Raw genomic sequence first — 27,716 nt, 5'->3', positions numbered from 1 at the left:
AATGCATTTAATGCCTTTGGAAGCTGCACACATTTAACAGCCTCTTTCATATTAGCTCATTCATGCATGAGTGAATCCACAAAATACAGTTTTTAAATGAGTTTTAGTGGTGGAAAACAAATTAAATAAATCAAACAATGCACACTGTTGCTATGTAAATTGTGTAATCATAGAAAAGCAACAGATTTACTGAAATGATAGAGCTTGTTTGATGAGATGCCTCCTCTCTACATCCAGCTTATCAGGGAACTGAATGTCAAAAGTAATGATGAGGTTTCCTCTGTGGGAAGGATCCTGGGAATGCGGCATTCCCTCTCCGGTCACCACTTTGGTGTATGTTGGGCTGGTATGAGAGAGAAAAATGTGCTTTGAGATGATGCACAATATGAAAATGGTTGTTTGAATGTTACGATCTAGTCATTATTGTGGGATATCCTTAATGCCAAACTAATGTTTGCTACATCCAGTATCATGTCCGAATGGGATTCACTTACTGCACAATGTCATTGATGGGAATACTGAGCAGCCTGCCATCTAGTGTCTTTACATCCACAGAGAACCCAGTCAAGGCCTGTTTGAAAAAGCCATCAACTTGCTGTCTGACTTCATGCACTATGTGAGCCAAGTCCTTCAGTACGACTAAAATAACAGCTTTATTCTGACTTATAAACCAGACTCACCATCTTCAGAGAAATCTTGGCTTTGTAGATCAGGTTGTTATGATCTCTTGTGAAATAAGGATGAGGCTTTTGTCGCATTATGAACACAATATCTGCCGGGATGTTGTTTGAGCCCTAAAGAAAAAGAACAGCATGGTGAAGAACAGCAAGGACACTCACAAAGTTGTTCTGAAGCCACTCCTTCAACCTCTTTCACACCGGGCCCACTTCGAGTTGCATCATGCTGTGTCATCACGACGCTATGTGGATGCAATCTAGTGCCAAGACAATGTAGCTCAACGCCAGAACACCGTGACGGACGCAAAGGACGAAGCAAAAAAAAAAAAAAAACATGATTCATTTTTTCTGCATCGAGCACAGGACGCAGAAAGAAAGTGGTTTCAACACAAGTCATAGCAAAGCAACGGTACTCAATGTGACTGGAAGCCACACCCTCACAATACAACATTACCTGACACCAATTTATGATTCCAATTTATGCTTAAAATGAAAAGTCTCAGTCAATGTTAAAAGTTCTGTTGCAGTGGAAGAAGTGCTGTCATCAACGTGAATATTAAAATCACCAATAATTAAAACATTTTCCAACTTTATTATTGATGATAAAAAGTCACTAAAGTCCTTAAGACAGCAGCGAGGCCAGGAGAGCGATAAATCAGCACACAATAAAAAGAGTCAGTAGAACCAACTTTAAACACTTGTGATTCAAAGAAGGGAAAGGTTTGAGTGTTCTTCACTTTGAAAGTGAAGCTGTTCCTGAAGACCACCGCGAGACCTCCTCCTCGACGAGAGGGGTGGGGCAGTCCAAAAACGGAGCATCCATCAGGACAGAGTTCATTTAAATGAATAAACTACCCTTCTCTCTGCCATGTCTCCGTGAGGAACAAAAAATCCAAGTTACACCTGATAAAAAGTTAATTCAGGGAAAAAGATTTGTTTGCAATTAAGCGGACATTCAACAGACCCATCCAAGACAAGGGTGACGTCACAGTCTTCGCATCGGCCGGGCACAGCGGGATTGGACGAAGGCACGCGACGCGGCTATGCGGTCTCCAGTCGCGTCCAGAAGCCACACGCTGACCGACAGGCACAGACACTGGAAGACATGAGGGTGAAACACTCCAGCGGTCCCAACTCCAGCATCCCACCGGCTATGGAACACCGGCTCCGAAGACCGCGGCAGAGGGCGATGAGGACGCACCAACACCACAGCACGCCTTGAAGAGTGGAATTGCCCGTAAACACCGGTGATCCAGCATGGCGGTCCGCAGACGCAAAGCCCGTCTGTGCCTCACCTGGATGCCAGACCGGACACCTCGCTTCATCCGCCTCTTCCTCCTGTCCAGAGCTCGAAACAGCAGCAAGCACTCAGGTGAGTCCGGTGAAAAGATAAAGGAGGAAAAGTTTGACTGTACTTTCCCCAGTCACTAAAAAAGGACTCCATTGACTCTTTATGGCAAAAAGAGAGCCATGATTGTAACTCCGGAGAGTAGAGATGTGACCATAAAATACCTGAGCTGTTATGACCACATTCATTATAAAAACAAACAATAGCAATCTACACAGGAGGAGAAGAGCAGTGGCGTTGCCAAGCACAGGTGCCATCAAAAAAGGTGGACAAAAAAGGACATTAAGACCTGCTCACAGACTGATTGCTAGAGACAGGATATGTCCACATCAAGTAAAACTCCAGACATCTCCACATTTACTCACGGATGGTTCGTTTGTGCATGCAGCTCGCGGTCAAAGGAAGAAAGATAAACTATAACAGAAATCAGAGCGCAGACCTGCAGCCCTGCAGCCCTGCACAAGAATATAAACGAGTAGCACTCGGAGAGTGCAAACCTCCGCCAAGGCCATAGGGTCACTGACGTCACATGGAATACCCTTTGGCAAAGAGACTTATTCCACATCATTTCACGCATCTACCATCATGTTTCAGATTCAGTGGTTAACCCTCTGGGGTCCGAGGGCATTTTTTGGACAGTTCACTCGCCTGGCATAAATGTGTTATTACTGCTGCATCCCACAATCAAGTTTTATGTCTCTTTTTTCAGGACAACCTGTACTTTCAAAATATATATGTTATAGTTGTGTTTTATAAGTGTAATAAAGGTTTACAATTAGAAATAAGAAATGGAAAAGCAAAGCGGAAATATAATTTCCCACACACATTTATTCAAAACACACAGCAAACTATAATAAACTAGTAACACATCACTCCTAAAAATAATCTTTGGTGTGTCACATGAGGTGAATCTGTCCTATGATTGGATTTTGGAAAACCATGTGACGGTGAACCAATTCTGATTGGACACTCACATTGCTCACGTCATCACACAGCTTCTATGAGGAGCACAAAGATGGTGGACGGTGGCTCGAAAGTCCACGGAGTTAACTTTTCAGCAAAGAAAAAAAAGCAGCAGTCGTATACAACACCATTGGCCCCAGAGGGTTAAACCCTTAGATCTTCAGCAAATGTATTTATAAAGAGAAACTGCATGAACTACACAAGTTTTTTTTTTATTTTCTAATACGTTTATTCAATGAGGAGAAACAAATGCTAAATTATTGTTGTGTCATAACTTAATTTTTGTTCAGCCATTGTGACCCGTCTTAATGAAGTTAGATGCAAAAATGTTGAAATCAGCCCTATCCTGCAATGATAAAGAATCCTTAATAAAATTACTGGATCCGGATCGTGTTTCGGATCATGACCAAAATTTAAGGACTTCTAAGTCAGGCCAAGATACACCCCTGGTAAAAATTTCATTGAAATCCGTTGAGGATTTTCTGAGTAATCCTGCTAACAAACCAACCAACCAACCAACAAACAAACGGACGCGACCGAAAACATAACCTCCTTGGGGGAGGTAACTAGAAGAGAAATAGAGTGCACAGTCTGGCTGCAGCCAAACTGCTGCAGAACCTCCTCTGCGTTCTCACCTCCTCTCTGCCTCCCTGCTGTGCGCACCTGACGCAGACATTCCTGTGTCATCATGATGCCACATGAAGCAACTTGAAGTAGGCCCGGTGTGAAAGGGGCTTTATATAGCTTGGCCATATGCGTAGGGTCACTGTCTTGCTCAAAGAAGAACCGTCGCCCCAGTCTGAGGTCAAGAGCGCTCTGGAGCAGTTTTCCATCCAGGATGTCTCTGTACATTGATGCATTTATCTTTCCTTCAATCCTGACTAGTCTCCCAGTTCCTGCCACTGAAAAACATCCCCACAGCATGATGCTGCCACCATCATGCTTCACTGTAGGGATGGTGCCTGGTTTCCTCCAAACATGAAATGCATGCCAAAGAGTTTAATCTTTGTCTCATCAGAGCAGAGAATTTTGTTTCTCATGTCTGAGAGTCCTACAGGTGCCTTTTGGCAAATGTGCCTTTTAGGAATAGGCTTTTTATTGTCATTGTACAAGTGATGCAATGAAATTGCAGTGGACTCATCACAGTGGCATAGCAACACACACACACACACACACACACACACACACACACACACACACACACACACACACACACACACACACACACACACACACACACACACACACACACACACACACACATAAAACAATAACAACAATCAAGAATAAATAATACAACCTTAGAGTCTAGTGCATGATTAGACATAATAAAACCAATAGGTTAAAAACATTATTGCACAGTCCCTATTCTATATTGTCCCAAGGTTGTCAGTGTGGTTGTGGTTTGTTTAAATGTTGTATGGCTCTGGGGTAGAAAATGTTCAAAAGTCTGTTCGTGTGTGTTTTTATGGCTCTGTACTGCCTGCCTGAGGGAATAAGGTTGAATATTTTGTGTCCTGGATGTGAAGAGTCTTTTAAGATGTTTTTGACACTGCAAAGGTATCGAGCACCTGCAACTTCCAGGGAGGGAAGGGGACAGCCAATAATCTTCTGTGCTATTTCCACCGTTCTTTGTAGAGTCCTTCTTTCTGCTACTGTAGAACCTGCATACCAGACTGTTACTCCGTAGGTCAGTATGTTCTCGATGACTGCGTGGTCGAAGGACCCCATTACTGCTCTGCTGAGATGATGTTTCCTTAGGACTCTGAGAAAGTGAAGGCGTTGGGATGCCTTCTTGATTATATCCGTTATGTGCAGTGTCCAGGAGAGTGTATTTGTGATGTGTATACCCAAAAATTTATAGCTTTGAACAATTTCCACAGTCACTTTTATGAGAAGGGGCGGATGGTCGATCCTGTTCTTCCTGAAGTCTATTATCAGTTCTTATGTTTTGTTTGTGTTCAAGATGAGGTTGTTTGCAGACTTTGGACTTCCTTACGATATGCTGTCTCATCCCCCCCTGAGATGAGACCAATGACGGTTGTATTGTCTGCAAACTCAATTATTGTGTTGGCTGTGGAAGTAGATGTGCAGTCAAATGTATATAGGGAATACAACAGAGGGCTTAGCACACACCCTTGAGGAGAGCCTGTGCTGAGAGGTAGTGAGGAGGAGAAATGAGAACCAAGTTTAACAGACTGGGGACAGTGTGTAAGTAAGTCCAGGATCCAGAAACAGAGATGTGAGGCGAAGCCGAGATGGAGAGGTTTCCTGATGAGAATGTCCGGAATAATGGTATTGAATGCTGAGCTATAGTCGATGAACAGCATCCAGACATACATGTGACATCGTTCTGGGTGCTACAGGACTGTATAAAGGGCCGTATTTATGGCATCCTCGGTGGATCTTTTTTCATCTATATGCAAACTGATGGTTGTCAAATGATGTAGGGAGGTTGGCTTTTATATGCTGTGCTATCAGACCAGGAAGCAGACTTGTAGTCTTACACACCTCTGTGCAGCTTCTCTCCCCCTGCCATCCCCTCATTACCCCATCCCCGTAGAGACGGTGCCTGCTCCCAGACAACCAATAACCAGCAAAAATCTATTTAAACATAAAAATTCAAAAAGAAAAAATAATATAGCACCTTCAACTGCACCATAGACTAAAACAGTTAAATGTGCTCTATTAAACATTAGATCTCTCTCTTCTAAGTCCCTGATAGTAAATGATATAATAATTGATCAACATATTGATTTATTCTGCCTTACACAAATCTGGTTACAGCAGGATGAATATGTTAGTTTAAATGAGTCAACACCCCCAAGTCACACTAACTGCCAGAACGCTCGTAGCACGGGCCGAGGGGGAGGATTAGCAGCAATCTTCCACTCCAGCTTATTAATTAAACAAAAACCCAGACAGAGCTTTAATTCATTTGAAGTCTTGTCCATCCAAATTGGAAGTCCCAAAAACCACTTTTATTTGTTGTTATCTATCGTCCACCTGGTCGTTACTGTGAGTTTCTCTGTGAATTTTCAGACCTTTTGTCTGACTTAGTGCTTAGCTCAGATAAGATAATTATAGTGGGCGATTTTAACATCCACACAGATGCTGAGAATGACAGCCTCAACACTGCATTTAATCTATTGTTAGACTTGATTGGCTTTGCTCAAAATGTAAATGAGTCCACCCACCACTTTAATCATACCTTAGATCTTGTTCTGACTTATGGTATGGAAATTGAACACTTAACAGTATTCCCTGAAAACCCCCTTCTGTCTGATCATTTCTTAATAACATTTACATTTACTCTGATGGACTACCCAGCTGTGGGGAATAAGTTTCATTACAGTAGAAGTCTTTCAGAAAGCGCTGTAAGTAGGTTTAAGGATATGATTCCTTCTTTATGTTCTCCAATGCCAACACAGGGCAGAGTAGCTACCTAAACTCTGTCAGTGAGATAGATTATCTCGTCAATAGTTTTATATCCTCATTGAGGACAACTTTGGAGAGCCTTAAAGAGAGCCTTAAATCAGAAGTGCCTGACTCCGTGGTATAACTCACAAACTCGTAGCTTAAAGCAGATAACTCGTAAGTTGGAGAGGAAATGGCGTCTCACTAATTTAGAAGATCTTCACTTAGCCTGGAAAAAGAGTCTGTTGCTCTATAAAAAAGCCCTCCGTAAAGCTAGGACATCTTACTACTCATCACTAATTGAAGAAAATAAGAACAACCCCAGGTTTCTTTTCAGCACTGTAGCCAGACTGACAAAGAGTCACAGCTCTATTGAGCCGAGTATTCCTTTAACTAGTAATGACTTCATGACTTTCTTTGCTAATAAAATTTTAACTATTAGAGAAAAAATTACTCATAACCGTCCCAAAGACATATCGTTCTCTTTGGCTGCTTTCAGTAATGCCGGTATTTGGTTAGACTCTTTCTCTCCGATTGTTCTGTGTTATTTTCATTAGTTACCTCCTCCAAACCATCAACATGTCTATTACACCCGATTCCTACCAGGCTGCTCAAGGAAGCCCTACCATTATTTAATGCTTCGATCTTAAATATGATCAATCTATCTTTATCAGTTGGCTATGTACCACAAGCTTTTAAGGTGGCAGTAATTAAACCATTACTTAAAAAGCCATCACTTGACCCAGCTATCTTAGCTAATTATAGGCCAATCTCCAACCTTCCTTTTCTCTCAAAAAGTCTTGAAAGGGTAGTTGTAAAACAGCTAACTGATCATCTGCAGAGGAATGGTCTATTTGAAGAGTTTCAGTCAGGGTTTAGAATTCATCATAGTACAGAAACAGCATTAGTGAAGGTTACAAATGATCTTCTTATGGCCCCAGAGAGTGGACTCATCCCTGTGCTTGTTCTGTTAGACCTCAGTGCTGCTTTTGATACTGTTGACCATAAAAGTTTATTACAGAGATTAGAGCATGCCATAGGTATTAAACGCACTGCGCTGCAGTGGTTTGAATCATATTTATCTAATAGATTACAATTTGTTCATGTAAATGGGGAATCTTCTTCACAGACTAAGGTTAATTATGGAGTTCCACAAGGTTCTGTGCTAGGACCAATTTTATTCACTTTATACATGCTTCCCTTAGGCAGTATTATTAGACAGCATTGCTTAAATTTTCATTGTTACGCAGATGATACCCAGCTTTATCTATCCATGAAGCCAGAGGACACACACCAATTAGCTAAACTGCAGGATTGTCTTACAGACATAAAGACATGGATGACTAATTTCCTGCTTTTAAACTCAGATAAAACTGAAGTTATTGTACTTGGCCCCACAAATCTTAGAAACATGGTGTCTAACCAGATCCGTACTCTGGATGTCATTACCCTGACCTCTAGTAATACTGTGAGAAATCTTGGAGTCATTTTTGATCAGGATATGTCATTCAATGCGCATATTAAACAAATATGTAGGAGTGCTTTTTTGCATTTGCGCAATATCTCTAAAATTAGAAAGGTCTTGTCTCAGAGTGATGCTGAAAAACTAATTCATGCATTTATTTCCTCTAGGCTGGACTATTGTAACTCATTATTATCAGGTTGTCCTAAAAGTTCCCTGAAAAGCCTTCAGTTAATTCAAAATGCTGCAGCTAGAGTACTGACGGGGACTAGAAGGAGAGAGCATATTTCACCCATATTGGCTTCTCTTCATTGGCTTCCTGTTAATTCTAGAATAGAATTTAAAATTCTTCTTCCTACTTATAAGGTTTTGAATAATCAGGTCCCATCTTATCTTAGGGACCTCATAGTACCATATCACCCCAATAGAGCGCTTCGCTCTCAGACTGCAGGCTTACGTGTAGTTCCTAGGGTTTGTAAGAGTAGAATGGGAGGCAGAGCCTTCAGCTTTCAGGCTCCTCTCCTCTGGAACCAGCTCCCAATTCAGATCAGGGAGACAGACACCCTCTCTACTTTTAAGATTAGGCTTAAAACTTTCCTTTTTGCTAAAGCTTATAGTTAGGGATGGATCAGGTGACCCTGAACCATCCCTTAGTTATGCTGCTATAGACTTAGACTGCTGGGGGGTTCCCATGATGCACTGAGTGTTTCTTTCTCTTTTTGCTCTGTATGCACCACTCTGCATTTAATCATTAGTGACTGATCTCTGCTCCCCTCCACAGCATGTCTTTTTCCTGGTTCTCTCCCTCAGCCCCAACCAGTCCCAGCAGAAGAATGCCCCTCCCTGAGCCTGGTTCTGCTGGAGGTTTCTTTCTGTTAAAAGGGAGTTTTTCCTTCCCACTGTCGCTAAGTGCTTGCTCACAGGGGGTCGTTTTGACCGTTGGGGTTTTTCCGTAATTACTGTATGGCTTTGCCTTACAATATAAAGCGCCTTGGGGCAACTGTTTGTTGTGATTTGGCGCTATATAAATAAAATTGATTTGATTTTGATTTGATTTGATCAGTCTCTCTAGGCATTTGGTGACCAGAGGTGTGAGGGCAATGGGTCTATAATCATTCAAGTTCTTTATGTTGTGTTTTTTGGGTACTGGAATGATTGTAGCTGTTTTAAGGCAGCAGGGGACTGTGGCACTGGCAAAGGACAAATTGAAAATGTTTGTAATAACCTTTGCTAGTTCATAGCTGCAGGCTTTCAAGACCTTCCTGGGTACACCGTCTGGGCCTGTGGCTTTCCTTGGGTTGACAGCTCTGAACACACTCCTCGCCTCATGTTCCTGAACAATCAGAACCCTGGAGTCCGTAGCAGGGATGTTTATGTGTGAGGCTAAAGAAGTTGCCTCAAACCTTGAGAAGAAGCAGTTCAGCTCATCCGCCAAGGAAGCACTGCTGTCGGAGATGGTGGCAGTGTTTCCCTCATAGTTGGTAATTCCTTTCAGTCTCTGCCATGCCTGTCTTGCGTTGTTATTTTACTAAGGAGTGGCTTCTGTGTGGTCACTCTGGCCAGTCTACCGTACAGGCCTTGACTAGTGGATTTCTGCAGAGATGGTTGTCCTTCTGGAAGGTTCTCCTCTCTCCACAGAGGAATGCTGGAGTTCTGACAGAGTGACCATCAGGTTTTTGGTCACCTCCCTAACTAAGGTCCTGCTTCTCCCCAAATCGCTCAGTTTAGATAGGTGGCCAGCTCTAGGAAGAGTCCTGGTGGATCCGAATTTCTTCCATTTATTTCATTTATTTATGATGGATGCCACTGTGCTCATTGGGACCTTGAAGACAGCAGATGAATCCGGACTTGGATCACCTCCAAAATTCAGTGGAGTCTTCCATGCCCTAATATCTATCTGTGGTGCAAATTTGGTGAGAATCTGTGAAGCAGTTTTGGCGTAATCCTTCAAAGACTATATAAAGTGAAATCTTGATCCAGAATCTGGATACAGATCCAGATCACTTCCAAAATTCAGTGGAGTCTTTCATACCCTAATATGTATTTGAGGTGAAATTTTGAGAGAATATGTGAAGAAGTTTTGACGTAATTCTTCAAAGCCTATATAACATGAAAATTGATCCAGAATCCGGATCCAGATCCGGATCACCTCCAGAATTTAATGGAGTCTTCCATGGTCTAATATCTATCTGTGGTGAAAATTTGGTGAGAATCCGTGAAGTAGTTTTAACGTACAGAAACAGAATGAAACATTGATGTGGATTGGCCAGCAAGTCCATGAACCCCCGAGAGTGACCCAAACTGGGGCACAAAATAAATAAATACGTAAATAAATTTTATAGGATTGCTTTCTATTCTGAGCCACACTACAGTAGCTTACATGGGAAAGCTCACAGTGAAAATGCTGCTGATAGTTGTCTTACCTGATCTCCTTCTTTAGGGAAAGTTATTCTGGTGCCTTCATTCCATCCAGGTTTAATATCTATAGTCAGTATCTTGTCTCGGATGCTGGAAGTATAGCCGTCCTCATTCATAACCTGATCAATTAAAAAGTGAAAGTAAGTAAAAACAGTGGGAGGGCAGAAAAAGTTAGAATTTTGTGCCCAATTTTACTTTGCTCTGGCTGGTTTCTGATTAATGGAACTGTACTGCTCTGTAATGTGGATTTAAAAAAACTTGGAAAACAAATTTGTATATATGTGGGCTTCATCTCTAATTAAATGAGGATGACAACATCCTCTCCTGCACCATTTCGTCATGTTCATGTTTGTTGTTGTGGGTTGTTTGACTTTTGTTTTGATTTCTCAATTGATCCTCAGTTATACACTACATGCAAAATTATTAAGCGAGTATTCTGACCTTATCATTTCTATGCATATTATCCAATTTCAAGCTATGTATGTACACCAGCATCACATCTGTCCAAGTGGCTCCATCCCAGCTGCCGGAGGTGATCAGATCCTGTGAGTCTCTGCACTCTGGGTTTTCTCTACAGAGCTTTCTTAACGGAGCTGGGGCCTCAAGTACAAAGTGTGCTTACGCACAAAAACCTGCCGTATGTCCATCTCCACGCCAACGTTCAGATGTATCAAAAGTGAAATGACCGTGGAAATGTGTAGTGCATCACGCAAAAATCCTGCCTGTTTTACACACGTTTCTATATATATAGAGCTATTCTTCCACTGCAGACATGTAAAGGTGATGCTGGGAACTGTTAATAGTGTGAAAACAAGAAGTCATCAGAGTGATGTGCACATCAGCAACACACTGATGAGCAATTAACACACACACACGTGTTTGCAATTATATGGATGGATATAAAACCATGCGCAAAGTGATGCATAAAATGGCACTAACAATGGCTGCATTAGCGTTGTTAAAGGACCTTGCAAATGGTGCAATTCGACGTGAGCATGTACTCAGGGAACGCAAGGATTTACTTGCAAATGATGATAATTAGCTCATAAACCGATTTTGATAACCAAGGCCAATGTTACTGGAGTTGCGCACAGAACTGCGGCCAGCCAGGGGTTGTCTGTGCCCACACAGGTGCTGACCACGCTGGGCATCCTAGCGTCATGGGCATTCCAGCGGGAGCTGGCTGATCGGTCAGGCATGTGCCAGTCAACCTTGCGCCAAGCCATGCCAGCTGTGTGGAACGCAATCATCCGAATCTCATCCAGGTATACATTCCAAGATTACAGTGCATTTTGCAGCGAGAGCTGGTTTCCCGAATGTAATCAGAGCTAATAACTGCACACAAATTGCTATGAAGGTGCCATCACATAATAAATTTGTTTTTGTTACTAGGAAACATTTTTATTCCATCAATGTTCAAATCATGTTTGGTGTGCAAATGCGCTTCAGGCAGGAGGTTACATGGTGCACGATGGGGGAGCTGCTTGGTGGTTAAATAATTTATCCATGTAATTGTTCCTAACGAAAACCAGTACGAACACATTTGGGGAGGTGCACATTCAAATATGTTATTATTACTATTATTATTATGTTTTCTTTTTCTTGATGGTGGAACTAGAGAGCCTCTAAATAAGCCCTCGACTGTGTTCAGTATTTGTCAATAAATGCGTGTGTAATGTTAATGTAACACACTGTCAGGCACAGTACACCTAATATCTTTTTACTTCAGTGTGTGCGCGCAGCTCAGTTCAGCATTTACACACACAAATGTACTTATTTAATTTCTATTTTACATTACAGCGAGCTGAGAGAACAGCGATCTAACCACAGATTTCATTGTTTTTGCACGTTGTCTCTGAAAGTTCTTTAATTTTTACACACAACAACACAGAGACCCTGGCGGGCGTCATCAAAACACAACTCTCCACACTTATGGTGCCGTCAGCACAACACAACCAAACTATTTCAATACATTTACATATTCAGATAAAGGCGTGGCCAGGGAGGAGTTTGGTGCATGTGCTAAATTCCACGTTCAAATCAAATCAAATCAAATCAATTTTATTTATATAGCGCCAAATCACAACAAACAGTTGCCCCAAGGCGCCTTATATTGTAAGGCAAGGCCATACAATAATTACGGAAAAACTCCAACAGTCAAAACGACCCCCTGTGAGCAAGCACTTGGCAACAGTGGGAAGGAAAAACTCCCTTTTAACAGGAAGAAAAATCCAGCAGAACCAGGCTCAGGGAGGGGCAGTCTTCTGCTGGGACTTGTTGGGGCTGAGGGAGAGAACCAGGAAAAAGACATGCTGTGGAGGGGAGCATTCAGTTCAGTGGGATATACAAACCGAACGTGCGTTGATTCACACCTACGCACACTTTGATACATCTGAATATATTTGTGCTTACACCTGATTCAGAGTTTTGGCATCAGCCAACTTTTAGAAGAAAGTCAATGCAAGTCTTTGTACACTCAACAAAAATATAAACGCAACACTTTTGGTTTTGCTCCCATTTTGCATGAGATGAACTCAAAGATCTAAAACTTTTTCCACATACACAATATCACCATTTCCCTCAAATATTGTTCATAAACCAGTCTAAATCTGTGATAGTGAGCACTTCACCTTTGCTGAGATAATCCATCCCACCTCACAGGTGTGCCATATCAAGATGCTGATTAGACACCATGATTAGTGCACAGGTGATTATCTCAGCAAAGGAGAAGTGCTCACTATCACAGATTTAGACTGGTTTGTGAACAATATTTGAGGGAAATGGTGATATTGTGTATGTGGAAAAAGTTTTAGATCTTTGAGTTCATCTCATACAAAATGGGAGCAAAACCAAAAGTGTTGCGTTTATATTTTTGTTGAGTGTACATGAGGCTCCTGCTCTGTTATTTCTGAAGTAGTAAATGCATTTTTGGCACTAGATTAAAAAAAATTCTAGTCAAGACTGGCCACAGATTAAGATGGATTATTATTAGAACATACATTAGAAAGCATCTGTTCTTATTTTCCACACAACACAGAGCTGAATAACTGCAGCGCCTCTTCTGCTGTCTTTCCTGTGGACCGTAAATATGACAGAGCAAGAGTGCAACAGACATCTGTCCGGTGTACTTTCTGCTTTACCCTTAGAGATATGCTGATCTTTTTTGTGCATCCATGGAAGATATCATCCAAGGACAAATGAAGGTCCCTTTCTATTGGCGAATCTTGTCTCTTCTGTACTTCTGGTTGTAGCCCACCAAACTGAAGTGGTGCCTCACTTGTGTAGAAGTCTAGAGGGTGGGGGGGAGTGCAATAATTATAACGAAATCAGAGGTATACATTCATGGGGTGCTATAACTTGCAGGCCTCTGGTTTCATACCTGCAAATGGGTTGTCACCTCCAAAAAACTTTCTGAAGGTTTTGTATGGGTTACCGTGATACACATATCCAGATGACCAAGCACCGCTTTTTGCAAAATCAAGGGGAATACCATCTTTCAGACCCTCCTCACCAAACTTATCATAGGTTGCCCTTTTTTGAGCTGTAACAAAGAAAATACAAGTTGTCACACAGCGAGTCACCAATTATGGATCATTTGTAGAAGGTTTAAATTGTTGAAATTTTGGTTGTTAGTTGTCAATTTGCTCTCCACACTTGATAATGAAGGAAAATTACTTCTAAATATGAATGATAATCTTAGTCACTGCATCAATTACAAGCTCAGCTTGATCCATTTTGATTAGAAATGTCAAAAACATAGGCCCAGCGCTCATCTTCATCTAGGATAGCTTGATTTACATACAAGCTGAATCATCTGAGAATTTTACTTTGGACTGTCCATAACAAACACCATGTTCGAACATAATGATGCTCGTAAGTACATGGTACCAGAGCACCCTAAGCCGAAGGTCAATGATCGATTTTGTGATTGTATCATCTGATCTGAGGGCACATGTTCTGGACACTCGGGTGAAGAGAGGGACAGAACTGTCAACTGATCACCGTCTGGTCGTGAGTTGGATAAGAGGGTGAGGGAAGACTTTGGACAGATCTGGTAAGCCCAAACGGCTAGTGCAGGTGAACTGCGAACGTCTGGAGGAGCCCATCATCTGACATATCTTCAGCTCACACCTCCGGCAGAGCTTTACTGGCATCCCTGTGGTGGTTGGGGCCACTGAACCAGAATGGGCAATGTTCAAAACTTCCATTGCTGAAACCGCAGTGGGGAACTGCGGCCTGAAGGTCTTAGGTGCCTCAAGGGATTGCAACCCTCGAACACCCAAAGGGCGGCAGCCTCTGTTGTGAGGGAGGCATAGCAGCGGGTGTGGGAAGGGCTTGGAGTAACCATGGAGAAGGACTTTCAGTTGGCACCAAGGTGTTTTTGGTGGACTGTGAGGCACTTCAGCAGAGGAAAACGTGGAATCATCCAAGCTGTCTACAGTAAGGAAGGGATACTGCTGACCTCAACTGAGGAGGTAATTAGGCGCTGGAAGGAGCACTGAGGAACTCCTGCATCAGACTGGAGTGCCCTCTATAGTAGGGGCAGAGCTGGAAGTTGATGTAGGATCATCATCAATTTCCCTGATGGAAGTCACTGAGGCAGTCAAACATCTCCGCAGTGGCAGAGCCCCAGGGGTTGATGAGAGCCGTCCAGAAATGCTGAAGGCTGTGGGTGTGGGTGGACTGTCTTGGATGAGACATCTCTTCAACACTGCATTGAGGTCTGGGACAGTGCCTAATGGCCCAGTCACACGGCACTTAACGAAGGGCAACGAAGCCCTAATTAACAAGAAATCTGGACTTTCGTTGGCATCATTTAACCTTCGCGCAGCTTCATTCCTGCACCTGGTGCTTCGTCACGATTTTTAAACTGTTGAAAAATTTGAACGAAGGGCAATGAAAACCTCAATTCATCCATGTTTTGTTTTGCTGTCATTCTTTACGTTTTTTAATCGTTTGTTTAGTTTTTGTAACGTTATTGTTTAGTTTGACTTCGTTCGACCAGCTCAATGTTTTCCCACAGTGCAGAAGCCGGTTTGTGAGCGCTGAGGCTGCTGCGTTCATGTACTGTCAGAAATTACAGGGCAAACTCAGCCTGTTTGCTTGGATTTTTTTTATCTGGGTGGGGGGTCAGCTTCAATGGGCTCAGGCACCATATATAGGCCAGAATTAATCTTTTGTGAGAATACAATTAATTAATTTGGCACAATCAACTGCTGAATTTGAAACAACAAAAAAGTTGTGTAATTTCCGACGGTACTTGAACGCAGTGTGAGCGACAGCTGCAGCTCCAATGTGCGCTTATTTTTTATTAAATATAACAATATGAGTGGAGGAATGACAATCCAGCCCTTCTGTACATGTGGCAACAGGTAGATAATACAAAAGATTATATAAAGAGCTGTTCTGGACGGCAGAATTCATGTTGTGGATAAGCTGCTGTTGTATGGTTGGGGGGCCTGGCTGCCTTTTTGTTTCTGTCTTTTGTTTTTCCTTCCAGGTGGCTTGCATTTGGGACTGAGTGGCTGTGTTGCTGAGGTTATCAGGACCTCACCCTGATCACCTGCGGCTCGTCAGGACTCACAGCTGAGGTGCATCTATATGGATTGGAACATGGTGGCATTTAAGACTGGAGTATACAGTGTGTATTGGCCAGAGACTACTGTTATGTGTCGGACGCAGCTCGGAGAACCGACCAGCATTTGAAGGACCCAGTATGAAATAAGCAGAGCACGGTACAAAGGCTAACTGAATTTAATACATAACAGTGATACAAAAAACAACAAAAGAAAGTGCGGTCTGGCGTGGTGCGCTCCCAGCAGCGCTAACGGTCCGGAGCCAGAAGCTGTTCGGACCCAAGGACCCCGCCGACACCCCCCAGGTGGCCGCAACAAACCGAGTCTGTGAAAGAAGGAACCATTATGTGAGTCCACACTCTACACACAGAGAGAACACTTAAAGGTGTACAAACAGCAAACACTTCCTGGCTTGATTACTAATCAGCTTCCCAACCTGCAGGCATGGAACATCCAGTTCACAAAACTCCACTGCAGTGGAAGCCGATACATGACTAACATACAGCTCAATATAATAAAGGTGTGAGGGACACCACATTTACTGACTGTATAAATGTTAGTCACAAAATGTAACGTACCTCAGGAAGTGTGCTGACGAGCGTGAGACCTCACCCCCTCCTCTTTCACAGACCGTGCATCAAACCCTGGACATTCTCTGCATCCACTGATGATGAGATGGCTCCCGAGACGACGATCTCACCCGTCTGGTCACAAGGTCGAGTCTCTGGCAAATACACACTGTATACTCCAGTCTTAAATGCCACCGTGTTCCAATCCATATAGATGCACCTCAGCTGTGAGTCCTGACGAGCCGCAGGTGATCAGGGTGAGGTCCTGATAACCTCAGCAACACAGCCACTCAGTCCCAAATGCAAGCCACCTGGAAGGAAAAACAAAAGACAGAAACAAAAAGGCAGCCAGGCACCCCAGCCATACAACAGCTGCAGCTGGTTGAAATAACTGCACTTGTGAGTCAATGCTTGCGTTCACATGGACTGATCAATTTACTGCTCTGATATATTCAATCATCTTTACACTTATATTTATTCCACCTTTTGACAGTTTTGTTATAAATCAATATATATGGCTTAGTAACATAATACAGTGATACAGCAGTGACCAGAGGCACACCAGAGGCTTTTTTTTTTTTGTAATTGGAGCAAGATGGAGTGCGCACAGCATGTCGACAGCCAGTGTGGATTCTGATGATGAAGGAGATGATCCCTCTTTTGTTCTGGATGAGGAACCAGAGCAGGTGGTCCACCGACGTGCACACAGATCTCCACAGCTTCTGTTTGCAGTTTCTCCAGGACTCAGGTCCTATGAGCTCATCCCAGTGCCGAGTCCTGGAACTCAGAGATGCAGACACACACTGTTCCAGCTGTGGCTCCAGGCGCATTTCATTTAAAGCGTCAAGACCGTTAGCTTTGGTTTTGTTAAGTTCCTCTTTCGTCCCTTTTGTGCTCTTGCTTCGCAGGCTATTTGATGATAAAGCCCTTTCCTCCACCTTTTCTCAACGAACTGACTTTTTTTACTTTTTCCCTTCGTTCAGGAATCGTCGTGTACGGTATGACTGGGCACTAAGGAGGGACAAACTGGGGTGGTGGTCCCCATATTTAAAAACGGGGACAAGAGAGTGTGTGCCAATTACAGGGGCATCACACTACTCAGCCTCCCTGTAAATTCTACTCCAGGGTGCTGGAAAGGAGGGTTCGGCCAATAGTTGAACCTCTGATTGAAGAGGAACAATGTGGGTTGTGTCCTGGTCGTGGAACAATCGACTAGCTCTTCACTCTCACAAGGATCCTGGAAGAGGCCTGGGAGTATGCTGATCCAGTCTACATGTGTTTGTGGACTTGGAGAAGGCATATGATGCAGTACCCTGAAAGATACTGTAGGAGGTGCTGCAAGAGTATGGAGTGAGGGTGTCCCTTCTCAGGGCCATTCAATCTCTGTATTCACAAAGCGAGAGGATCCCCCAGTCAGAGTTGGGCAATGTGGCATGGGAAAGGGACGTTCGGGGTCCCCTGCTGGAACTGTTGCCCTGGAAACCCGATCCCAGATAAGCAGTTGAAGATGAGATGAGAAAACTAGAAATAAGCATGTCGAACACTTAAATAAGAAACGAACCCATAAAACAAGAGAAGTTATCTAACACTTTTGAATCAAATTTTTTTTATCTTGGTATACTGCAAATATTTGGTTCTTATCAAGATAAAAAAAACAAAACTTTAGATTTAGAAGTGTGACACAATTTATCTTGTTTTAAGGGTTCATGTTTTTTTCAGCATTGTTTTTGCAGTGTTGTGTAATCCAGCCATGGAGAGGGTTTTATTTTATTTGTTGTTGTTTTTCTTTATTTGCTGGGTCTTGGAGTTTTGCCTCCCCAGCGGTTGTCATGGCAACCCCAAAAACACCTAATTTTCCTTTAATATGACATCACCTGCAATTAGTGCACCTGGAGCATGGCGTGGAAAGTGGCAAATAAAAGACGGTGGGAAAAGAATGGGGCGGCATCCTGAGCGGGTGGCGGCATAATGAGGTGTGAGGCACAGAGAGCAGATGATGGGTATAGAGGGTGGAGAACAGAAACTACACCGACACAGACGCCACTGGGTCCAGCTGCATTACTGTTCGGGAGGAGCACCACAACGCGGATCACATGCAGCGGCAGGGGAGAACCCTGCCGTGTCCGTGAGTACACTTTATGTGTTTGTGAAGTGGTGCTCATGAAGTTAGAAGGCTCGACGGACAGTTTGCTGTGCGTTCGCTGGCCTTGGTGTGTATGTGTCACAGGTGTACGGGAAGAGAGACACCAGAGAGGAGCGACGAGAGGGGAGATGAGCGCCGCAAAGTTAATTACTCATAGCGGCAGCTGGGAGGAACCCTGCCTCACCCGTGAGTGTCTACAAGTATAGTGGTGCTCGGAATAATCTAACAGATAGCCTTTGGTGAATGAAGTGCGTCTGGTGTTGGCAACGTTGTACTGACTTTGCCTTTTGTGTTCCTCAGGGAAGATTGTGACGCGCCATGCTAGATGTTAGGAGGCCCCTCCCCAAACAATCCGACACCTCGAAGACGCCCATGGATTGGCCCGACTGGCAAACGCTCGGCCGGACACGGACTGCTCGTTCCCCGCCCACTGGCATGATTATTCTATTTTAGAGACTCTGCATTTTAATTTCTATTCTAAGTATTTTAATATTTGTTAATAAATTATTCAATTATTGAGTGTTTTTGCCTTGGTTGGTCACTCCAGCTCCTCCTGTTAAAATGAGTTAAACTGGTCACTTCTTTCATTAAATCCATTTTTGTCTCAAAAATTACAATATTTACTCAAAATCCTAGTTACTATTGTAAGCGTTAGTTTGAGTTGATCAACGTTTTGACTTCCTTAATTCTTTGTGGCATAGATTCAACACGATACTGGAAACATTCCCAGAGAATTTTCATCCACACTGACATTAATACGTTAGTAAATGAGTACATACATTTACCAGATCATTAGACTACCAGCCTGAATTGCTAATATGGACCAGAGTGGATATATTCATTCATGATGTTTACACCAAATTATGAACCCTATTACCTTAGGGCCCCTTCACACACAGTGAGAAGTTTGGTCGACATCTTGTCGATTATGGAGAAACAGTTCGAAATCAGTGCGCCACAAAACATTGCGCAGGCGTGCACAAACCTGGTGCGAGAGTTTGTGCACGCGGCAGTGTCTTTCAAGCAGGAACAGTGCCAGGTGCAGCACATGTCGCCGCTTATGTGGAAGTAATAAGACCAGCTGGTACGTGTGGAACCACATTGCACCACTTATGTGTAATAATTTAAAAAAAATAAAAACCAGACGGTACCTGTGAGACCACATCGCACCGCTTATGTGGAATAATAAAAAAAAAAAAACATCACTCGGGATGCGAACTCACACCTTTCAAAAGCTCTGATTCACAGTCAGCAACTTTTCCACTGAGCTACAGAGCTGTTCTTTGAAAGCTGTGGGAAGCTGCCTCATATCAGGAAGGACATGGAAGTATTACAAAAAAAAATCCACACAATATAAAAACACTGCATTTATCAAGCGAGCAATACAAATATAATCCATCTGTTCCTCTGGTGATGACCCATGGTCACAGACATACAGTCATGAAATGACATGAATGAGAAGCAGTGTGCTCTGATCATGTCCACATGGTCCGCTGCATCCAGTCGGCGTGCGTGTGTCCTGCCCGACACGCATGTCTTATGGACAGCGTGCCGCAGCACAGACACCACATCATATGGAACAGAGGTCACGTGGATGACGTGATGTCAGCTTGCCCGCTGCGTGTTATGATCTGACGGTCCGTTTCAACCTGGCAGTCTCCGTGCGCACACTCACTGGATGTAGCTTGTTGCCACCGCGATACATGTTTTTATATATGTCCACGTAAATACAGCAGTCAGACACACGTGCCTCAAAGTGGACAGTTGGTAGTCAATGTCAGTCCAAACACAGCAGGTGTTGTGTAGCTGAAATGTCCAGAATGACAGATCACCACAGCTGCTTTTGTCATAGCCACACCTCCTGTCAGTTTTCAGCGCACATACCAAAGCCACAGTCATGTGGAACTTAGACAAATTTCTCTGCCAGTACGACAGTGTTCGTCTGCAGTCTGCTGTCATGTGAAGAGTGGAGGTGATGGTCTAGTGGCTAAGGTGTTGGGCTTGAGTCCAGAAGATCATGGGTTCAAATCCCCACCTGACTGGAACATCACTAAGGGCCCTTGGGCAAGGCCTTTATTCCCCTATTGCTCCCGGTGTGTAGTGAGCGCCTTGTATGGCAGCACCCTGACATCGGGGTGAATGTGAGGCATAATTGTAAAGCGCTTTGAGCATCCAATTCAGATGGAAAAGCGCTATATAAATGCAGTCCATTTACCATTTAAGAGTGCGACTGGCCACACATTTTCTAAGTGCCATGCGAACGGTGTTAGATGTTCGTGCGTGTCACCTGGAATTTGGCTGACACCTGTCATGAGAGGGCGCAATGGGTTCGCACAGCGCACACTTTATCTTTCAGGCACTTGCGCAAACAGTTGTAGCGTACGAGGTGTTCGAGACAGGGACGACGTTACACGGTTTGCACATCATGTTAGGGACCGTCCACTCAGACGCATTCATAGAAATTAATGGGAAAATCTGAAAAACTTTTGCAGCTCAAACTTTGTGTTTTTTGTGGACTTTGATGGTGAATATGTGGAAATGGTTAACAGGTGTTTTGGGAGAATCCATCATAACCAGTTGTGGTGTTTATTAGTTGTGCAGTTTCCCACGGATAAGATTTTCCAGTTAGAAGTGGAAGTGTTTTGTACACGCCTCCTGTAAAGAGTACAGAAATTCAGCGGAGCACAACGCTAGAAATGCTCGTCAAAAACTACTTGGAGCTGGAGTCTTGGAGAAAGAAGGATTTTATCCATATCTTTAAAAGGGGGAATATGAAGACTGTGAGATAAAGTGACCGCTGCACTCTTAACATGAGAGAAATGCTGTGGAGACCCCCCCCCAGCTGTTTAACAGCGTTACCGCTTTACCGGATCAATGACTGTGAACCGAAAAATAACAGATTAAAGCAACACAAACATAACAATCGTCAACTGGATCTTTATGTTATATGGCTGGGGGGGCCTGGCTGCCGGTTTGTTTCTGTCTTTTGGTTTTCCTCCCAGGTGGCGTGCGTTTGGGACTGAGTGGCTGTGTTGCTGAGGCTGTCAGGACCTCACCCTGATCACCTGCGACTCGTCAGGACTCACAGCTGTGGTGCATCTGGATGGATTGGAACATGTTGGCATTTAAGACTGGAGTGCACAGTGTGTATTTGCCAGAGACTCGACCTTGTGACCAGACGGGTGAGACCGTCGTCTCGGGAGCCATCTCATCAACAGCGGATGCTGAGAACGTCCAGGTTTGATGCACAGTCTGTGAAAGAGGAGGGGGTGAGGTCTCATGCTCGTCAGCACACTTCCTGAGGTACGTTAGATTTTGTGACTAACATTTATACAGTCAGTAAATGTGGTGTCCCTCACACCTTATTGTATTGAGCTGTTTGTTAGTCATGTATCAGCTTTCACCGCAGTGGAGTTTTGTGAACTGATTGTTCCATGCCTGCAGGTTGGGAAGCTGATCAGTAATCGAGCCAGGAAGTGTTTGCTGTTTGTACACCTTTAAGTGTTCTGTGTGTACAGTGTGGACTCACTTAATGGTTCCTTCTTTCACAGACTCGGTTGTTGCGGCCACCTGGGGGGTGTCGGCGGGGTCCTTGGGTCCGAAACAGCTTCTGGCTCCGGACCGTTAGCGCTGCTGGGAGCGCACCACGCCAGGCCGCACCTTTTGTTATTATATTATCACTGTTATGTATTAAATTCAGTTTGCCTTTGAACCGTGCTCTGCTTATTTCATACTGGGTCCTTCAAACGCTGGTCGGTTCTCCGAGCTGCGTCCGACACATAACACTTTACTGACCGTCATGTGTTCATATAATGTGGATGTTTTGAATGGAGATAACGACTTTGGAATGGGAGCGATATTCTACAGGGCAGGAGGAGAACTCAGCTGGATGCATCTCTCAGGGTATGTATTTATTAATACTTTGTGTTTTTCAATGCTATTTAGATGTATTTGATGTTTTTTTTTCTGAATACTAAAAGTAACCCGGACTGAAATACTGGCATAAATCCATGAAACTTATATGTGGCTGCAGGTGAAGCAGAGTGACCTTCAGCTAGCTACACGTCTGTCCCCAAAATGACGTAATCATTATAGATAAGAGTCAAAATTATGTGTGCCAGCAGTTTAGTGTTTAAAAATGTTTGATACATGATGTTTTCCATCCAGATTTCAACATTCAATGGACAGATTTTAAAATAAAATGGTCTGAGAGCCAATAAGATGTTATTAAAGATGTCATACTGTAGAAAATCACCTTTTACATCCTTGCACAGTTTTTTCACAAGCTCTGCCCTAATTCCTGATCACCTTCAGCAATGCAGAAGCCATCTCGCGGTTACAAATACCCATGTCTGGGCATGCCTATAGCCAGTGGTGGGCACAGTTCCGATAATCTGATAACCGATAATTATCGAAGATAATGTTTTCATTATTGGATTATCTTTTCAGATAACTTTGAAAACCATTATCGGACTAATTATCTTCCGCTAAAATTTTGTCCGATAATTTTTAGACCGTTAACGCGGTAAACAAAGCTGAACAGCTATAAACTCTTATAAAATTTAAAATCAGTCTAGCACCTACCTGTTATACGTTTTGTAGCAGATGTGTAGCTCTACCCTCTGCAAAAAAGGAGAGCTGCTTCTAGAAGAAATCGCTCTATCCTCTGCAGGCAAAGGAGAACTGGTCACAAAAAAAAAAACTCATTTATTTTAACCCTATACTGATACAATGGAAAGTCATCCAGAGGCATACATTTTTAACTTATGGTTCAAATTTTAACCAAACTAATTTCGGACAAGTTATTTAAATTAATGTTATGTATGAAGTTTTATAAAGTGAAAATATCAGATATATGTTTTAGTTTTAAAGTAATGCACTAATGTTTAAGGTTTTAGTGTGGACATGTTGTGTCCAGGTGCATTATGGGTATAGGATAATCTCAGTACGTTCACGACATGAAAAATGCATTTGAGACACTCTGATCAGGCTCCACAGATAACAGCATTAAACTCTAGTGCCTAAAACTCTTGTGAATATATTCTCTGGGTTTATAGATGTTATTGTGTTTGCGTTTATTAAATTCCACGCATCTTAAACGTAGCACAGTAGCAGCAGACACAGATTATCTGGAATTTTGTTTTGGCAATTCTCTACTGCCATCTACTGGCCAGTAGTGTACATGGCAGTATTCAAACTGAAGCTGGGCTGATATTTTCAATCACTGTACTCAGTTTCAGCTCAAAGTGTCCCACTTAACCGCACGGTGTAAAAGTTCAGAGCGCCCAATTTATGTTCTCACACACATTGTACGTTCAAAAACCACACGTCGGACTTGTGTTTCCAGAAGCAAAACATAAACAGAAGCTTTTTTTCAAACTTAATTTACAAAAACTCTCGATGGGAGACATCAAAGTTTAAAACAAAACAAAACAAACAAAAAAAAAATTACAAGACAGGTCTGCAGTGTTTGCACAGGCGCAGTGTGAGAGGTGGTCGTGAGATGTTAAACGCAGCTCGTTACTCCATGTATACTAAAGGATGCAGGACGTGTGATTAACCTGAAACTCGGTGCAATCCAAAAAATGAAAAATCAACTGAAAAAGGGCCAAAACTCACATTGGCACCAGTAGATCATGGCAGCGTTCTATTTATTTTGACACTGGTTATATCAGCCTGTTTTTACAAATAAAAAATGGAATATTTTACAAAAGCACAATTCAGCTAAGAGCATCCAGCGGGCGTCAGGAGGCAGGGGCTGAGACAGATGGCACCTCGCCTTGCGGTGGGCTGTCAGCTCGGTCCCAAGATTCAACTATGAGGTTTTTAACTGCAGCAACTTTAAGATAAGCTATTGGAGCTGGAATTACCTCAGCTGCTGGTACAAGACAGACACAAAACACTGATAAACAGAGAGAAAAGTCATTTTAATATAAATGGCTGCGCACATGTGTTGCTTGTGTGTGGTATTAGTGAACTCTAACTTCACCCACAATGCAGTGCATCACCTGAGACTCAGATATGGCTTATAGTAATGCAGATCCATCTCTCTGTCTGACCGACTGTGGCAGCCGACAATGTGACAGTGACTATGTTTACATGCAGCCAATAACCCTTTCATAACCCTTTCATAACCGGAATATTAGCAATAACCCGGTTGCGCACGGCCATGTAAACACCCACAAAAACCTGAATATGCTCATATTCCGGTTTTTAAAAACCCGAATATGGGTTACTCCTTTTCTAACCCGAATATCAGGTCATATAAACGCGCATCGGGATATACCCATAGAAAGGAACATTATTTTGTGTTCTGCACATGTCCTATCCACAAGGAATCTTGGTCTTTTGAGTACGGCAACTACTTGTATGCGGCGTGTGCAACCCACCGGACACCACAGAAGCAGAGGTAAACAAGCATGGAGAAATCCAGACGCGGCAGCACAGCACCACACTTTTAGAGCGAGGAGGAAACTGAGTACTTTTACAAGACATTTGCAAGAAGGTGGCCGAAAAGTTACGTGAAGCAGGATTTGCACGAACGCCAGACCAAATCAAGCACCGGTGGAAGACGTGCGTCGCTGTTTAGATGGGGATATTCCAAATGATACCAATGACCATGTATACAGGAGTAACTCTGTCTGCTTAAGCATGTAAACGGGTTATTCCTAATGATTCAGAAACCGGAATATTAACCTTATCCTGAATATTAACAGCATGTAAATGTAGCCAGTAATTCACCATGACAGTATTTGAACACTAAGAAAAGATGCTGGTGTCGCCAACCGAATGGTCCCCCCTAAAAATAGGTCCACTTTTTGCATCTGCACATGTGTCATTAGCCGCGGTTCACCTGATTAAAACCTCGTTTCTGCTTAAAACTGCACTGCAGTCATCATCTGTCTCAGCGACAGATATCTGAAGCTTTTGTACAACAATAATTTCCACATAAATTCAGCATTATTTCATCATAAAAGGCGGCGGAAGCAATCAGAGCGCCGCGGCTAAATGAGCTGCTAGCTGATGCATTCACTGCGCATTGGCCAATTTCAAAACGTCACAGAATTTCACTGAGTTTCTGCTCAAAACAGCCTGGTTTCTGCTTAACACTGACTTTAGAATGATTCAAGAGGTTTTACCTTGTCAGCTGATGGTTAATAATCCCATTAATCCATTTGATGCCTTTGGGTGAAGAGACTCTTTATTAGACAAGCGGCAGAGCTCTGAAGTAACACATGCGCAGATGCAAAAGGTGGACCGATTTTTAGGGGCAGACCATTCGGTCTGCAACACCAGTATAAACAGAAGGGATAGCAGAATATTGCTGAGATGGCTGACTTCTGGTGTGTGACATCATGTGAAAACACTCTATTAATCTGTCCTGCATTCATGGCATTGTGGCTAAATGTACTTTTATGAGCTAAATGAGTGCCCACACAAGTTAACGACTTCGAAAAGAGTATTTATAATCTTGTATTGGACACCGCAGTGTCGTTTGAGGGCAGGTGCTAAACACAGACAGATCAGACAGATTAGATAGATAGATAGATAGATAGATAGATAGATAGATAGATAGATAGATAGATAGATAGATAGATAGATAGATAGATAGATAGATAGATAGATAGATAGATAGATAGATAGATAGATAGATAGATAGATAGATAGATAATCCGGTTTTAAAAGACAAAAAGACAATAAATATGTAAAAGTAGTTAAAGGGGTAAAATATGACACATGACGTAATTTCTCTACTTCCGGTGGAAAAAACACATTTTCTCTAAGTTTTTGGGCAAAATACACACAAACAAAGTGAAAATGCAAAGAAAAAGGGACAATGCGGTGTAAAAGTGGACATGTGTTGCAGTTTCTTTATGACCCAGAGCACAAACATGTTGAGGCGGTTTTGCAGGTGAGAGAGCACAGCTACTCTGGTTAGCTGGGTAGGCTAACACTTACGGATGACCGAATGGCTCCCCCTAATCGGTCAACCCTGGCTTCATTGCGCATGTGTCATCAGCCGCGGTTCACCGATTATCACCCGTTTCTGCTTCAAACTGCACTCCATTCATCATCTATCACAGTGACAGATATCTGAAGCTTTTGTACAACAATCATTTCTACATCAATTCAGCATTCTCATCATAAAAGACAGAAAGCGATCAGAGCGCCACAGCTACAGGGGCTGCTAGCTGTTGCATTCACTACGCATCAGACATTTCAAAACGTCACAGAATATCGTCTCATTTCTGCTTAAAACTGACTTTAGAATGATTTGGTTTTACCTTGTCATCTGGTGGTTAATAATCACATTAATCCATTTGATCGCTTTGGGTGAAGAGCCTCTTTCTCAGACAGCTACTGAGCTCACGCATGCGCAGTGAAGGCAGGGTGGACCAATTTTTAGGGGGGACCGTTCAGTCTGCGACAATGATACGACGTCTCGCACTTGCTTTGTCTTCCCTGCTCCACTAACCGAAAAAAAAAAACAAAAAACAAAAACACTTTTTGCGACTGCTTTGGTGATCGCAGGCAAAAACAAAACAGGACACCATTTGTCCGTGTGAAGTCATGCTGTGTGTATACTGCAAAACGACAGCGGAGAACTGGAATGACTTTTAAAGTTTTTATCTAAATGTATGACGTTTTCATAACAGAGAAGTCGTTTTTCCGACGAACGCGAACGTCTCATCTCATGCTGCTTTACGCTTCAGATGACATTCATGAAATAGTTTGACAGTATGAATACATGACGTTCAGTCTGCACTATTTTAACATTAACGGGAATTTGACTCACGGTCGCTGAGAACCTCGTAAGCTTCACCGAGCTGATTGAACCTCTCGGTGCTTCCAGCTTCTGTGTTTCTGCTCGGATGAAACTTCAGCGCGAGACGTCGATACCTAAAAAGAAACATTTGGAGTGAAAATAAAACGCCTGTGACTGTCTCTGAACTTAACCAGACGTCTTTATATTCATAAAACGTACGCTTTTTTGATATCTGCGTCTGTTGCACCTCTGTTTATGTCCAGCGTCTCGTAGTAATCGCCACCCATCGTGAGTTTAATCCAAAACAGCACGAAAAGCAGTGTGCTTGGTCACTCATTTACGTTCAAATATCGTGTGCAGTAAATTTAAATTTCAT

General features: G+C 42.9%; 1 protein-coding gene across 2 annotated transcripts; it reads right to left on the bottom strand.

The window, feature by feature from the left end:
* Nucleotides 1-27,716, bottom strand: dnajb13 (DnaJ heat shock protein family (Hsp40) member B13). Of its 2 annotated transcripts, XM_034178707.1 has the most exons (8): nt 27,560-27,716; nt 27,371-27,474; nt 13,665-13,826; nt 13,426-13,574; nt 10,291-10,404; nt 681-794; nt 495-571; nt 1-343 (listed from the first exon to the last, which is right to left on the bottom strand). In XM_034178707.1, the coding sequence occupies exons 1-8, from the start codon at nt 27,625-27,627 to the stop codon at nt 187-189; spliced, it is 945 nt and encodes a 314-aa protein (XP_034034598.1). In that variant the 5' UTR covers nt 27,628-27,716; the 3' UTR covers nt 1-186. The 2 variants fall into 2 exon arrangements, with proteins under 2 accessions (XP_034034598.1, XP_034034599.1); XM_034178708.1 differs by lacking the exon at nt 10,291-10,404.

This window comes from Thalassophryne amazonica, chromosome 9 (genome assembly GCF_902500255.1).
Source record: "Thalassophryne amazonica chromosome 9, fThaAma1.1, whole genome shotgun sequence".
NCBI classification, from domain to species: domain Eukaryota; kingdom Metazoa; phylum Chordata; class Actinopteri; order Batrachoidiformes; family Batrachoididae; genus Thalassophryne; species Thalassophryne amazonica.
Note: the sequence above shows the minus strand (reverse complement) of the source record. Positions and strands in the feature narration are given on the sequence as shown.

Excerpts from the sequence above, each read along its gene's own strand:
- dnajb13 (XM_034178707.1), bottom strand. The coding sequence starts at position 27,627 with ATGGGTGGCGATTACTACGAGACGCTGGACATAAACAGAGGTGCAACA. Across the intron at positions 13,827-27,370 it reads TTACGAGGTTCTCAGCGACC|CTCAAAAAAGGGCAACCTAT; the intron begins GTGAGTCAAATT and ends TCTTTGTTACAG. Across the intron at positions 344-494 it reads CCCATCAATGACATTGTGCA|CCCAACATACACCAAAGTGG; the intron begins GTAAGTGAATCC and ends CTCTCATACCAG.